At 38.5% G+C, this 15,560-nt stretch overlaps 1 protein-coding gene across 1 annotated transcript; it reads left to right on the top strand.

Moving 5' to 3' along the window:
• Window positions 1-1,143: 1,143 nt before the first annotated feature.
• On the top strand, window positions 1,144-13,812 carry tm9sf4 (transmembrane 9 superfamily protein member 4). The gene is made up of 18 exons (XM_030767456.1): window positions 1,144-1,176; window positions 2,035-2,142; window positions 2,396-2,495; window positions 3,535-3,703; window positions 4,377-4,521; window positions 4,855-4,978; window positions 5,186-5,304; window positions 6,155-6,266; window positions 6,422-6,492; window positions 6,779-6,911; window positions 7,908-7,989; window positions 8,092-8,167; window positions 8,319-8,402; window positions 8,641-8,816; window positions 9,120-9,183; window positions 9,446-9,565; window positions 9,748-9,837; window positions 10,581-13,812. The coding sequence occupies exons 1-18, from the start codon at window positions 1,144-1,146 to the stop codon at window positions 10,728-10,730; spliced, it is 1,956 nt and encodes a 651-aa protein (XP_030623316.1). The 3' UTR covers window positions 10,731-13,812.
• The last annotated feature ends 1,748 nt before the right edge of the window (window positions 13,813-15,560 follow it).

Raw genomic sequence — 15,560 nt, 5'->3', positions numbered from 1 at the left:
CAGAGAAAGACTAATAAAGTCATCATCCTTTTCAAACATTTTAAAATGAATTGGCAAGTTATATAAAATATGAGATTACCATGTGTTTGTTTTGTTTTCGTATTAACATTCTTTTAATGTAGAGTTAGTTTTTCCCTTGAGCTGTATGTACGTTTTCTCATAATTACCTTTCATTCATACCTGTGAATTATCTACTCTATGATTTGTTGTACTGTGGATGAAATAGGTGCAATAATGTGATTATTTCATAATGTGGTAGTGTTTTCTTTTTTCATAGATGTTTCTATAAAACTTACTTTTATTTATTTCATGCAGTGAATTAATGGTATGACAGTTCTTTCAATCTAATGTATATAATAATAATAATAATAATAATAATAATAATAATAATAATAATAATAACAATAATAACAATGTAGAGAAGAGGAAACAGAAAAAGAAGTTTCTTTCTCAGAAATAATGTGAAGAGCATCCTTAAAACGAGGACAGAGACAGATGAATACATGGTTACGAAACCTTAATGTGTACATAAATTTGAACTGTTTTGTTACTGTGCTGGTTAAGCATCTGCATCTGAGTCTTCAAAAGTCAGAAAACACCGTTCAGCATAGTTATTAAGCCATATTATACTGTCAGCAGCTTTTCTGTAGTTGACTCGAACATAGCAATGTTCACATTCACAGCTGATTGAATCGGTACGTTCTTGTATGCTTCCAGTTTATGTTTTGCTTGTTATTTGTTGTTAAACTTGAAAGCTTTAATAAAACGCATTTAAAGAATCTACTTCATTATTATGTCAGATGATGAATGAAAACTTTCCTCAATTTTAATTCAGTTTAGCTGAACCAAGTGAACTTTCTGTCAGCTTCAATTAACAGGTATAATTAAAACGAATAAATACAATTCTGTTATTAGATCCCTAATTTATACTGCATTCATTTAGTTCAAGGAAAACAGGAAGCGTACCGTTGCGCTCACCTGAACTTTGCAGAAATTGCTCTTTGATGTTGATCTGACATCAGTTTTGTCATTTCAGCTGTGTTGATTAAGGGTAGGGTTTGGGTGGCGGGAACCGCTCCTGGATCAGTGTAAAAGTGCAAGTTCTATCACGACATCAGACTACTATTTCCTGTGACGTTTCCAATGACACGTGTATTCAAGATGGCGGCAGCGATGGTAAGTGTAAACGAAAATTACTCTATTCTTCATAATCATTTTCCTTTATGACCGCCGTTCACCACATCCATCCTCTCCCTCGTCTTTTATTATAAATATCCAGTTCATATAATCTGTTTTACCCACTGATCGTTTCTGTGAGCTGTATTCTTTCCCTAAGTGATCCATTCTTTGCTGACGCTGTTAACACAACTAGCCTACAAGCTAAGATATTTAGCTGCCAAGCTAATTAGTCGTATCTTGTTGAAGAGTGCCTGAGGTTTGGTGTGAAATTACGTACTGATCCATGTATATGAAAAACAGTACATTTGCAATAGCTGCGGACGTGGTTAATCTTTGGTGCTGTACTCGCGCTGTCAAACATATTTTCATGTTAATCTCCGATGCTTACTAGACTGGCAAGCTAATTTGCTAGTTTTCATTTGAGTTCAACAGCAGCATCAAACAGCAGTTTACCAGCACAGCTGTACTTGAACTTAACATGGCATACCTGCAGTTTTCTGAGCTGATATTCTCAGCTGTCATCGCAATTACCGTCAGGATAAACACATTTAACTTACGTTAAAGAGAAAGCGATATGTAAGATAGAGTTTAAAGTTGGGATTCCTTCGTAATTTCCGGGTCAGTTCTGCTGACACTTGTGAGATCAGTAAACCTTTAATATTGTAAAATATATATTTATTCACTCAGTCGTATCGTACTCAAACGCATTTAACATATCTAATCATCACAAATGAAATTGCCTACTTTATATACATGAAGTTTGTTAAGCAAGTTGAAGTACAGACTCAGGGGGCTTAGCGACAGTGACGTCTTTCAGGTTTGGAGCGTTTGAGCTTGAATGTGTTGGTTTTGCAGGAGACGTGGGCTCTGCTGCTGTTGGCCTTGCTGCCCGTGGCCCGGTCTTTCTACGTACCGGGTGTTGCTCCTATGAACTTCCATCAGAATAGCCCAGTGGAGATTAAGGTGAGGCCAACATCCTGGTCTTTTCATTTTTACACTCAGGAATCAACATACTTCACTCCTGACTTGTGACAGTGAATGATATGTAGGCTGTGTTGATCTTTTGAAGGAAGAGTACAGTGCAGAATTGCTTTCAGTGGAAAGGCCCTAGCTTAAACACATTGGATCCCAACCTAACATGAACCAAACAAGGCTATTTAAAAGATTGTGTTTCAGTTGAGTTTGTTACTGATGTTAAATCTCTGGTTCTTTACAGGCAGTCAAACTGACCAGCTCTCGGACACAGCTACCTTATGAGTACTACTCCTTGCCTTTTTGTCAGCCTGACAAAGTCGTCTACAAAGCAGAGAACCTTGGTAACTGACCATTTAAAAACATAGGATAATGTAATTGTTCCATGTTGTGTTATATTGAATGATAGTATGTTGAAATATGATGTGGTGAATTGAATGAGTTGAAAAACTTCGGTTATGATTCGTCATATGACAAGCCACATTATTTTCTGTGGTAGGCATTTAGTTTACTTGACTGAAAGCAGTTACAAATTGTGTATCATAATGTTATTATGTCAGTTAAATTACACTTGGTACCAGGATCACAAATTAGCACCTGACACTCGCCAAATATGAGTGAAAATCTACGTTGGCAAATAAAATAAATGAGGTCAGTCCCATTGGCGGGTTGATGAAATAGGCCTACTTCACAACAGACTTTCATCACTACAACACATAAGTTGTTTGAGTAAGTTTCGCAATTCTTTGACTGACCCTCAATGTCCACCATCGCTATAGCTCGACGCAAGAGACATTGAAATTTAAGTTATAGTAGGTTGTGTATGATACACAACACTGCCAGCACACAAACCATAAGAGTAATTTTGAGCATTCTGGATTATTTGGAGTTGAGTGCACACATTTTGTTTGCAGAGTGTGTGTCTAAGATGTAATTTCTGTTAACATTTTCAAATAAAAGTTGAGTCTCCTTGCAACAGCATCTGTAATTTTCATTATTATTGTTCCCTTAACAAAAGTCATTTGACAGGTAATTAGTAGTTATGTTGTTTTTAATGACATCATATCTATGGTTGGTTGAAAAATATTTTGGCCAGTAAATTTTTTTCAGTTTACCAGCCACTGGCAGATAGACCAAAAAGTTGATTTTGGACCCTGCTTGGGACCAGGATTGAAATATTTGTTACTGCAGTTGGCCATTATATCCCAAACATGTGTAGTTGTTTTCATGTTTTGTTCTGTGCACTCATTTCTTTTTTTTCAATGAGGCTTACTTTTTGAACCATTGTTTTATCTTTGCTTCATTATTGCCAGTTCTTGATTCAAAAGACTTCATACATTTACAAGTCAAAACATGACAATTGTGTTTTTCATGACCTTTCAGGGGAGGTCCTGCGTGGAGACCGCATTGTAAACACCCCATACAAAGTTCTCATGAACCAGGACAAGAAGTGTGAACTGGTCTGTGGAACAGCGTCAAAGCCAACGACATTGACCGTGGAGCAGAGCAAACTGATCGCCGAACGCATTCAGGAGGAATATTACATCCACCTGTGAGTCCCTCTCTTACTGTCTTCCTGTGCATATTCAGTATCTTAAACTGTAGTGATTATGTCTTCACACATTACAGGACATAGCTGAGTTAGGTTTGGGGAAATACACATGATGCAACAGCGAGGGTTTTCAGAAAGCATTTTTGTAAACTGAATATCAAAAAGTGTTTTCCAAGACGTGCAGTTGTAATTGAGATGTGGCTTGAACAGGCTTGAACCACGGTTACGCAGCGTGGTCGACTCACCTCTGAGGATTTTTAGACTAAGATTGATTGATTATTGTTTGGGGGGGGGGTTAACTAGCCCTCATGTAGATGTTGTGACATGAGCAGTTTGAGGAAGTCCGTTTCTAGTGGTCTTTCACTGAAATGTACAGGATCACACAGCAAGGAACTGTCCTTTCTGCTTCTCTAGTGCCTTTTTGGGAAGAGGATGTGCCAACCATCAAAATCATGTTGCCAAACATACAGTCTTACCACATTATTGCTTCTACATATTAAGGGAAATTGCAGATGGTGGTCAGACAAGAATCAATTCACAGTCTCTCTCATGTGTAAATCAGGGGTATTTCTCTTAAATCACAGTCGATGTATTAGACTGATGCCATCAGATGGCCAATGTGTTTCATCTGCTAAAAATATTGTTGAGTAACTTAATGACAATACTCCCGTAGGATTGCGGACAACCTGCCTGTCGCCACGCGACTGGAGTTTTACCCAAACAGAGATGCAGGTGCAGAGGATGAGCAGAAGAAAGATGTCATGAAAGAAGTTCAGTTTGAGCATGGCTACAGGCTGGGCTTCACAGACAACAACAAGGTAGAGCTTCTGCTTCTGCCCTGCAGTACTCTTCTGCGTTTTTCTCTTTTAACAAAAACAGCACCAGGGCAGGCCGTCCAAATATTAATTATCCAAATAAATTATGTTGTAGTGCCTGTCCTTTTTCATGTCTCCATTGACTGACACAACAAACATTTTTTTTTATGTCATCCACTTGATATGTAGAACTTCATGCAATGTGTATGAAATTAGTTATAGGTGCAGGCTAAGTGATTTTGTTTGTTTGGGGGTTTTTTTGTTTCTCCCAACATTTAATGAATAATTGACTTCATTGGCATCTTATCTAATTTTATATTCTGGTTCTTCCCACAGTTCTATCTGCACAATCACCTTTCCTTCGTTCTGTACTACCATAAAGAGAAGGTGGAGGAGGAGGAGGAGCACAATTACAGGGTGGTGCGTTTCGAGGTCATGCCTCAGAGCGTTAAGTTGGAAGGTAAATTATGGCTACATCCGTATGCTCAGCTGTAGGCCGTTCTGTGCGTTAAGCTCTGCCGTTATGCACAAAGGCCCTTTAGGGTTAGACAAGAATGGCATTGATCCTCGAGGAATTACCACCTTTTTGACATATTGTTTTAATAGCTTTTGGCTTATTCTTTTCCATCTCACGTCTTTTTCTTTTGTTTGACTTTTATCTGTGTAGACCTGAAAGCTGATGATAAGGGTGCATGTACGCTGCCGGAGGCCAGCGGATCAGCTGCACAGGAGATCAACCCAGACAAAGAGAACACTATGCTCTTCACTTACTCTGTCCACTGGGAGGTAAGAATCAACTTCTATCAGTTAAAAACTGAAGGCGCCCACAGTTATCGTCCACAGTTATCAGTTAAAAACTGTAAACCATAAGAGGTGTATAGAGGATACGCTATTACGTAACCTTGTATCATTCTAAAGGAAGTTACATTACTGTATTAAAGCCACATACAATTTATTTAACTTTCCTTCTCTGCCCTGAAGAACTTTGCACCCCATACGTTTTATATTGGTTTATTCAGACTTTGGTTTTTCATACTGTCCACTGAGGAACTAATAGTGTGTGTCAGTTTGTCTGTTTTGAATCCGTATGCTTTTAATTTGCCTATGAGGCAGCACAATATGTGGATGTTGATTTATCTCACTCAAAGCCTTTATAGCTATGAAAAGAAAATTAAGAGAAATTCAACAGTTCTCAGTGCTAACAAATAAACAAATGGTGTCACATAGCCTCATGCAAAAAGACATGGCCACAGTTAAAGAGCAGGTAAAGGTCAGAGGTCAGGTCTCTTGCCACACCTAACAGGTCCCACAAACTCACATGATCAAACGCAAAAACACAAAAACCCACATGAACACATAAACATAATTCCTAGTCATTGTTCCAAGTCAGACAGGAAGTGATGCAGTTATTCATCAAAAATCATTTTGAAACAGCATTCACATGTATGACCATTCTCATTCTCACGTTTTGTTCACAGTTTGTTCATTTGACTCCAACCATGTTAACTGTGGAGCACGCATCTAAAAAAAAAAAAAAAACTTGGCGATAATTCTGTTAAGAAACAGTTTTGATAAATAAAGTATGTCGGTCTCTTCATACTTATCTGTTCATCTGTCTGTGTGGTGACCGTTGTAGGAGAGCGAGGTGAAGTGGGCGTCGCGATGGGACACATACCTGACCATGAGCGACGTACAGATACACTGGTTCTCCATCGTCAACTCCGTGGTGGTGGTCTTCTTCCTGTCCGGTGCGTGATCATCCACAGGCCTCAGTAACAGAAAGAATATGTATCACTGCAACACTGTACATTATCCTTTCACTGTACATTATCCTTGCACTAGGCCAAATGGCATTTTGTGTTTGGTTTATTTCTCTGAATGATAAGTCTTTGTGGTTTTGCAGGTATTCTCAGTATGATCATTATCAGAACCCTGAGGAAGGATATTGCCAACTACAACAAAGAAGATGATCTGGTGAGATCTCTTACTAACCCACACTAACAATTCACTCACACCTCAAACTGTTCCGATTATGTCATTTATCAAAATGATACGTGTGCGTCTACTTGTACACTGTGAAACGCGGTTCTTCACAATTCAAAAACATTTACTCACTGTTTCAGATATGACATGAAAGATTCGTTTACATTTGATACATTGTGGGTGTTAATTTCACCCAGTGGTTATAACATGAAATTTTTTCTGAATACGAAAACTTAAATGGGTTTGAAGAGTTTTGTCTCCTCCCTCTCTCTCACAGGAGGACACCATGGAGGAGTCTGGGTGGAAGAATGTCCACGGGGATGTGTTTCGCCCACCTCAGTATCCCATGATCCTTAGCTCTCTGCTGGGCTCAGGGATCCAGCTGTTTTGCATGATCCTCATTGTCATCTGTGAGTACTGTAGTGTGTAATAGTGTGAGGACTGTATGTCATCTGTGAGTACTGTAGTGTGTATAGTGTGAGGACTGTATGTATATCTGTGAGTACTGTAGTGTGTATAGTGTGAGGACTGTATGTTATCTGTGAGTACTGTAGTGTGTATAGTGTGAGGACTGTATGTTATCTGTGAGTACTGTAGTGTGTATAGTGTGAGGACTGTATGTATATCTGTGAGTACTGTAGTGTGTATAGTGTGAGGACTGTATGTCATCTGTGAGTACTGTAGTGTGTAATAGTGTGAGGACTGTATGTTATCTGTGAGTACTGTAGTGTGTAATAGTGTGAGGACTGTATGTCATCTGTGAGTACTGTAGTGTGTATAGTGTGAGGACTGTATGTTATCTGTGAGTACTGTAGTGTGTATAGTGTGAGGACTGTATGTCATCTGTGAGTACTGTAGTGTGTATAGTGTGAGGACTGTATGTTATCTGTGAGTACTGTAGTGTGTATAGTGTGAGGACTGTATGTCATCTGTGAGTACTGTAGTGTGTAATAGTGTGAGGACTGTATGTCATCTGTGAGTACTGTAGTGTGTATAGTGTGAGGACTGTATGTTATCTGTGAGTACTGTAGTGTGTATAGTGTGAGGACTGTATGTTATCTGTGAGTACTGTAGTGTGTAATAGTGTGAGGACTGTATGTCATCTGTGAGTACTGTAGTGTGTATAGTGTGAGGACTGTATGTTATCTGTGAGTACTGTAGTGTGTATAGTGTGAGGACTGTATGTTATCTGTGAGTACTGTAGTGTGTAAAGTGTGAGGACTGTATGATAACGCCCCTTGATCTCAGCCAACAGCCAAGATCATTCTGTCTGAGACACTTTAAGCTGTCGTGTTAATTTACTTAAAGCCCATTTAATATCGACATGAAAGTTTCTCAATCTGACATTTATTTGTAAAGGGCTCTCTTCCTGTCTTAATGCGTGTGTGTCTATGTCTGTGTTAAAGTTGTGGCCATGTTGGGGATGCTTTCTCCCTCCAGTAGAGGTGCTCTCATGACTACTGCCTGCTTTCTCTTCATGTTTATGGGGTAAGAATAACCATGATCTCTACTTCAGGAGGTAAAGGGCAACAGCTGCTTTTGTGTCTTTTACTCTCTTTTACTATTGTGAGGTTTTGTTTCTTTCTGCAGAGTGTTTGGAGGATACTTTGCGGGCAGATTATATCGCACTCTAAAAGGACACAGATGGAAAAAGGGGGCCTTCTGTGTGAGTAGTATAGACTGTCAAAATTAGTGTTTAGTGACAAAGAAGACATTTTCTTTTCAAGTATTCTTGCTTTGTTATCTGTATGTAATACCTGAATTTGAGTACGTGTGAACTTTGGTGAGACTTGTGTGTTCTTGTGTTGGTCTTACAGACAGCTACTCTGTACCCTGGCGTTGTGTTTGCAATCTGTTTCGTCCTCAACTGTTTTATCTGGGGAGAGCACTCCTCTGGAGCGGTGAGAGACACACACCCATTTCTCTGAACGTTTTCCCTCTCCACAGTGAAACTGCTTCTTCATGCAAGCATTTATCATTACATGTACAAGCAGACCTGTTAAGTCTCAATAACAATGCTCAAGACTCACTCACATTTGAACATTTGAGCAGGTTTTTTGTATGCGTTTTTTTTTTTCTTTTTCTTCTTTTTCCTTGGCCGATCCTTATCCGTTCGTCAATCTCCTTTGCTTTCCTCAGGTGCCTTTCAGCACAATGGTTGCCCTGCTGTGCATGTGGTTTGGTATCTCCATGCCGCTCGTCTACCTGGGCTACTACTTTGGGTTCAGGAAGCAGCCTTATGATAACCCTGTACGCACCAATCAGATCCCACGACAGGTTCCCGAGCAACGCTGGTACATGAACAAGTTTGTCGGGTAAGTTCCACACCCCCGCTCGTTTGTGGAGTGATATGAAAATTGTCCTTTTTTATCTCTTTGACTTGTCTTTTTGACTTTATTCATGTTTTAATAACAGCTGAATACCAGTGTGGCTTTGTATTGTTGAAGCCTAGAATAAGTCTTGCCTTTGTCTGACAGCGTTGTGTCAAAACATAGAGTTTCTCAGAATGAGTATGTCAGTGAAATGAATAAAAGAGGAAGTTGTTTTGTAATTGGGGTAGACAGACGTTTGCCACCGATTGGCTACTTGTTCTGACTGAAGTGTTTATTCTCCTGTAGGATTTTGATGGCTGGAATCCTGCCATTTGGTGCCATGTTTATTGAACTCTTCTTCATCTTCAGTGTAAGCCAGACCTTTCTGTGTTCAATCTTCCAACCCTGGCTTATTTTATCAAATATAAGACTCATCTTAGATTCTCATAAACTGAAATGTCCGTGTTAAATAATAATAATAGTAGAGCCAAATGTATTCAAAACAAAGCACTGCACTGTCATGCCGTAATCTTTAATTCTTCTTAATTTAAGTCTTTCATTTCTCTGCACTATTGGATTCTCTTCTTTGCCCCCTTTTTTTAAGAGTCTCTCTCATATACATGATTTTCTAGGCCATCTGGGAGAATCAGTTCTATTACCTGTTTGGATTCCTCTTTCTGGTCTTCATCATTCTGGTGGTGTCCTGTTCCCAGATCAGTATAGTCATGGTCTACTTCCAGCTTTGTGCAGAGGTGAGTGAAGCCATGTCTGGGCTCTGTAACTGTCAAAATATAGATATAGATAATGAGACTCTTTTGGTTGTTGATGGATTCGTTTGTTTAAATAACTGAGAAAATGTCATGTCATCTGGTGTAACTGGTAAGGTTTTTGCTGGCACAGTGACCGGTTTATGTCCATATGCCTTCACTTACAGGACTACAGGTGGTGGTGGAGGACTTTTCTCGTCTCTGGAGGCTCTGCCTTCTACGTGCTTGTTTATGCCATATTCTACTTTGTCAACAAGGTAATTTGTCTGGAGATCAACATGTTTCTGCTTAATAGTTCCTGCTTATTAATACAACAACAACTTAATTTTGCCTTGTGATAGTCTTTTTCTTTCTTTTCTTTTTTTTTTTTTTTTTTCTTCCTTTCTCCAGTGTCATAGTCATAGTGACAGTGCTTGGGAGAGACAGACATACAATTACGCACATACACTATCAACAGAAAAAAAGTGCAATGTTCAAAATATTCTGTCCTCAATAACTTATTATTTTCCATGCAAACATACGCCAGCACACATACAAGACCGTTTTATAATGCTTTGTGTTTTTATGTCTGTTTTTCACTGGACTGTTAATTGCTTGAACAAAACCAGATGTTTTTACGCAGTCTGAGCCGCAGTGAAACCACTTTTATTCTACGAGTAAAAGAGCAAAGCCCAAAATGGTCTTAGTTTTTCTAATTTTAAAGTGTAGAAAGTAGTTTGTACAGTACATCTTTACACTTCACACGTGTAACAATGTTGTTATGCTCTCTTATGACTACTGTATTAACAGGACCAAAACATTGTGTCATTACAATATTCAGAATAATTCTATCACTTTCCCCAATGTCATTTTTCCACTAGTAATATACAGTTCATATTTTCACCATCACTCTCTTTAAATCTATGGCTTTATACCAGTTTAAGGTTTCCCCATTTGATATTGCTCTCTCTCTCTCTCTCTCTCTCTCACCCCCCCCCCCCTTCTTTCTCTCTTTCTGCAGCTGGACATTGTGGAGTTCATCCCCTCCCTCTTGTATTTTGGCTACACAGCCCTGATGGTGTTGTCCTTCTGGCTTCTCACAGGGACAATTGGCTTTTATGCAGCTTACATGTTCATACGGAAGATCTATGCCGCCGTCAAAATTGACTGAGCCATGTCTGTTTTGGTTTTGTTACTTTTTTTAAAACAAACAAACAAAAAAACTTTTGCCCTTTATTTTTTTTTTCTGTTTTTGTCAAGCAAGCACTGACTTGTGTGTATGGCTGGAGCATGAGATGGGATTATGGGTAACGGCGTCACCCGATAAACAGGACAGAGAGGCCAGGCAGTTAGTTAATGCGCTAAAGAGTCAAACTGTCCATCTGTTGCTCTCTCTCTCTCTCTCTCACTCTCTCCATTTGTCCTCAAACAGAAACACAGCGAACTATCATCCTATTGGACTGTAGGGTTTTTTTTTTTTTTCCTCCCTCTTTTCTCTGGGTTTCATTGTGTATACACATCATGGGCCAAAGCGTGTTTGAACTTTTTTCCTGTTATTTGGTGTTTTTTTTTTTTTTTGTTTTTTTTTCTGAGGAGGGGGGAGAAAGATGGGCCTGGAGCTTCTGAGGTGGGGACAGGGGTGTAATTGAATTCTATAGTTTTACATGTGTATTTGTTTTCTTTTAATGCTGTATATTTAATTTGAATTTCATTTAATTTAGGGCTTGATTTTGTTGTCTCACAGAAATGTGTACAGAGGCTGTCAAGACAGAACGACTGGTCTGTGCTCAGTTATTACGAGGTGATGTCCAAGGAGATTATGTTTATTTAAGACATGGCAAGTTTAAAACATGTAATTTACTGCCATAACAATGTTCTGGTGTGATCAGTTCAGCATCTTTACCTCCCTCCTGGTTTAGGATTTGGAACTTGATATCTTGAAAACCGTAAATGAAATGTTTCCCTCTACAATGTTCTTAATACAGAAAATGACAGATAATCTGACAAAAAACTTGAAACTGGTGTTAGTTTCTTTGTAAAAGAAAAAAAATAAGTCAAAGACTACTTGAATATATTATACTGTAGGTGTCTGGAAGGATGAATTTATATGTAGTGATAAAAACCACCTTTTAAGTGACTAAATATCTTAAATATTTTGGATTGCTTATGTTAATGTCTCATAAATGAACCCACACTGCAGTTTTCATCCATGTTTTGCCAGTGATGTAGTTGATGTTGGCTGCCACCAGAGAAAAATAATATGAGAATAGTGATCTGAGATTAAATTACCAATAACATGGGATTTGGAATAGTGCTTACATGATACACACACACAAAAAGTTCCTCGGACTGATAAATTAAAAATCTTCATTGATTGGACATCTTAAACCTCATTAAAAGCCATAGCACAATCTACCAAGGTGTTAGTCTTGCTTTGGTTCACTCAGAAGTCTATATATCAGTTTTTACTCTCAAAAGGTTTTTAGGTTGTTATTCATATATCTGGGGGGGGGGTGTCTTTTTAATCAGCCACGGCACAAGATCTAGAATCTTGGCGTTGCACATTTTAGACAGCACATATTTCTACTTGTATATTTAAGGAGATTGATCATCTAAAGCTATCAAGCTGTCAAATTAGGCCATTTCTGACTTGGTTTTACAAGAGGGAACACTGTGGGGGGCACCAAACTGTCACTGATCTTCTGTTGTCTCCTTTTACTGTGCATTTGGCGTCTTTGCATTGGTCAAGACAGGATCATAAGACTTGGAGGAGAAATTTGATCACTAGAAGAATTCACTGAGAGTTCTCCACGAACTGCGTTTAAGTGCTCCAAACAAAAACACGCAGCTCGACTCCGTTCACATCACTCAGCAGCACACCTCAGAGGCTCCGGTTCAGAATTCCAGATCGTTTCTGTTTTTGAAGTGGTCTTTGGTTTGGCTGAGGAGTGAACACACCTTTTTTTTTTATCCACCAGTTTCTGATGGTCCAGGCTGAAGTAGAAAACCAGACGGGCTCTGAGAAACTTGAGGACTGAAATTAAGATCCCCTTGCTTCAGTCTGCCCTCTTTCATTTTGTTCTCCTCAAACAAAATGTTCATTGAGATTCTACTGAAACTGTTGCCCTTAGGAGTACAAGCAGAGGAGGAGGGAGACTTGACCCTCACAACACTACGTGCAGACAGACAGAAGCTGAATATGTATAGAATGGGCGAAACGGCTACAGGGCTGGTGGACCTGGAAACAGCAGTTCTGAGGTTTTTTCTTTTTTTGAAAAATCCATTCACTGATACCACGCAAATCTCTGTATGTGTAATCCACTAAGACTTCTTCACCTGTTTGTTTATTATTAGTATTGTTGTTATTATAAATTTTGATCAGCAGTTTACTCAACCTCTCCCCTGTCAAATGTAGATCAGTGAAGTTATTCTGGAGAATATTCTGACCTCTCTGATGATGCACTGTCCTTACTGATTTTTGTTTTTTGTTTTTTATTCACTAACAAAATTACAAGATCTGTATCTGTAGCACTCTACCAGCTGTGTTTTGTCCTCCTCTGCTGTTTCGCTGGATGAATTTAGTCTTTTCTGTGTAGCTTGTTAAGTGATGTAAAAAGCTTGATCGTTTACCATGATGCAGAGTGCTGTTACCAAAGTCTGCACAGGAGAATCCCAACCCCTGTCAGAGAGTCATGAAGAGATTATTCAGTGTTAACCAGAGCAGGGGCATTTGAGTTGCCTTTCACTTTACAAGGGAACGTGCAAGAATAGTGAACTGCAGTGGTTTAACTCAAAATAACCCAGACCAGGTTTCTTCAGATCCAGTTCTGAGGGTCCTGTGCTGTGATATTGGCGGTGCTGGACCCTTTTCTGTTAACCCCCCCCCTCCCGCCCTCAAGTATTGACAGATCTAAGAGGTGGCTGAGGTGGTGGATTTCTGAATTATGAATCATGCATTTGTTGATCTGTGACTAGATACAAATACTACAACCTTCTTACCCTTCCAGATTTTTTCTTTCTACAGATGTTTTCTGAACTGTTGCGTGTAAGTGTTTGAATGCGTGTCATACAGTGTATGTAAATACAATGCATTGTAGCATTTTCGCTTTCGTAAAAATCAGTCGGTTCCAATCATGTTCTTGTTTTTCAGCCAAAAGCATGTTTTCTATTTTTTTTTTAAACAAACTTTATTTCCCTCCTTCTTTAAAGAATGTCATGTTATATAACGTATCAGAAAATAAAAGTGCCGTTAACTGAAATGGCGACCATGATGTCTTAATACAATTCTGAATGTTAAATGCAATTAGGATTGGCCTTTTTTTCATCTTTTTAATACAGTTAAGGATTCACATTACTTTGCATACAGTTTCTGATAAATGTCAGATTTGCCTGATTTATCTCTCAGCAGTTTGTTTTGTGTGTGTGTGTGTCTGTGGCTTAACTGTAAAGTCTGTAAGTGAAAGTCTGAAAACCCTCATTTTTCTGGATGTGCATGGTATTTCACAGGAGTAATTATGGTATGTAGTCTATCCCTGCTTGTGTGCTTGTGAGATTTTGGACTGTAACAGTGCTTTTAGAAATGTAAGTACAGGTTAGGTCTATCAGAGTATAATTAAAGCTGTCTCTCTGCCATTTTTGTAAAGGCTTGGAAACTAGCCTCTAGCTGCTTTTTTTTTTTTTTTTTTTGTCATTGCATTTGTGTGGTGTGGTTTCCTGCTTTAGCTGTATGGTATGTACATGGCATGTTTCGCAATAAGTGTGACTTCTTATTCTAGCTTTACTCACACTACATACAGTCATGAGCTTCAGGCAGGAAATCAACCCCCCGCCCAAAAAAAAAAGGGGCGACAAAAGTATGAAACCGTGGGTTTGTCTTTTAATCATTTTAACATAACATTACAAGACAAATGGTACAATGTACTGTACAATATGTAAATAGTTTTTTGCTGTTATCTCTTTGGATCAACCAATATACAAATCTGTCATTTTACATTGCAGCAACTGATTGCATGTGAGTTGTGTAACAAAAAGCCGACTGTTTCTGTCTCTGTCGTATAGTATATCGTACTTTTCTCCCTGTAGATGATAAAACTCCATGCTATATAAAATAGTGTAAGGATGAATGCAAGTACTCCATTTTTTGTTTCACCTTTTTTCCGAAGGTGGCGGTAATAAGCAAATACTAAAAATCAAAGGACTATGTTGCTAAAAAGATACATAAAGAGCTTGGAATGCAAGACTTACGATAAGCTAAAATATATAAAACTATGTGTGGATTTTGTCTGCACCAGACAGTACCCATTTTCTCACTATAAAGCGGAAAAAGCGTTTTACCTAAAAAAAAAAAAAAAATTAGATTGTTTTGTTATTATTTAGATCAATTAATTTTTTTTTAATATTTCCCTTATCTTATTGGCTCTGCACCTACCAGTACTGAGGGAATTTAGAGGGATAAGTGCATCCCCAGTAAGTGCAGCAGAGGTAAATAAATTTCAACTTTTTTGCCAATATTTTTTTTTCTTTTCTTTTTGCAAATAAAATACATAATTAGAAGGATAAAAGGGGGACTAAAAATGATGTTACATTTCATTAGAGCACTACTGTGTACTTAAAAAAATAAAAACAGAACTTCTTTGAAGCACCAAGTTTGATGATTTAAGGAGTCATCCCGCCCTGAATAATTCTAGCCATGACACTCTCCCATAGGTTAATGAGCTTGAGACTGCATCAGCTCTGCAATACATGACAAGACACAAAACTCCATATAAATGCAATACAGCTCAAGTAACCAAGGAAACTATCAGATAAACTCAACTATCCATCGCCACCTCTGCCGAGTTTTACCAAATTTAGAGCTCCGCCTATCCAGGAAGTTATTGTATAAGAGTCAATTTAAACCAAAAGTGCTTTTGGAGAAGGGTGGTCTCCATTAAACCCAGCTCAACCCATAAGCATTGAGAATGCTCTCGACTGAAAACATTTAAAGCGTAGCTGGAACTGA

This window comes from Chanos chanos, chromosome 3 (assembly GCF_902362185.1).
Source record: "Chanos chanos chromosome 3, fChaCha1.1, whole genome shotgun sequence".
Classification (NCBI taxonomy): Eukaryota; Metazoa; Chordata; class Actinopteri; order Gonorynchiformes; family Chanidae; genus Chanos; species Chanos chanos.
This window is presented reverse-complemented; position numbering and strand designations above follow the sequence as displayed.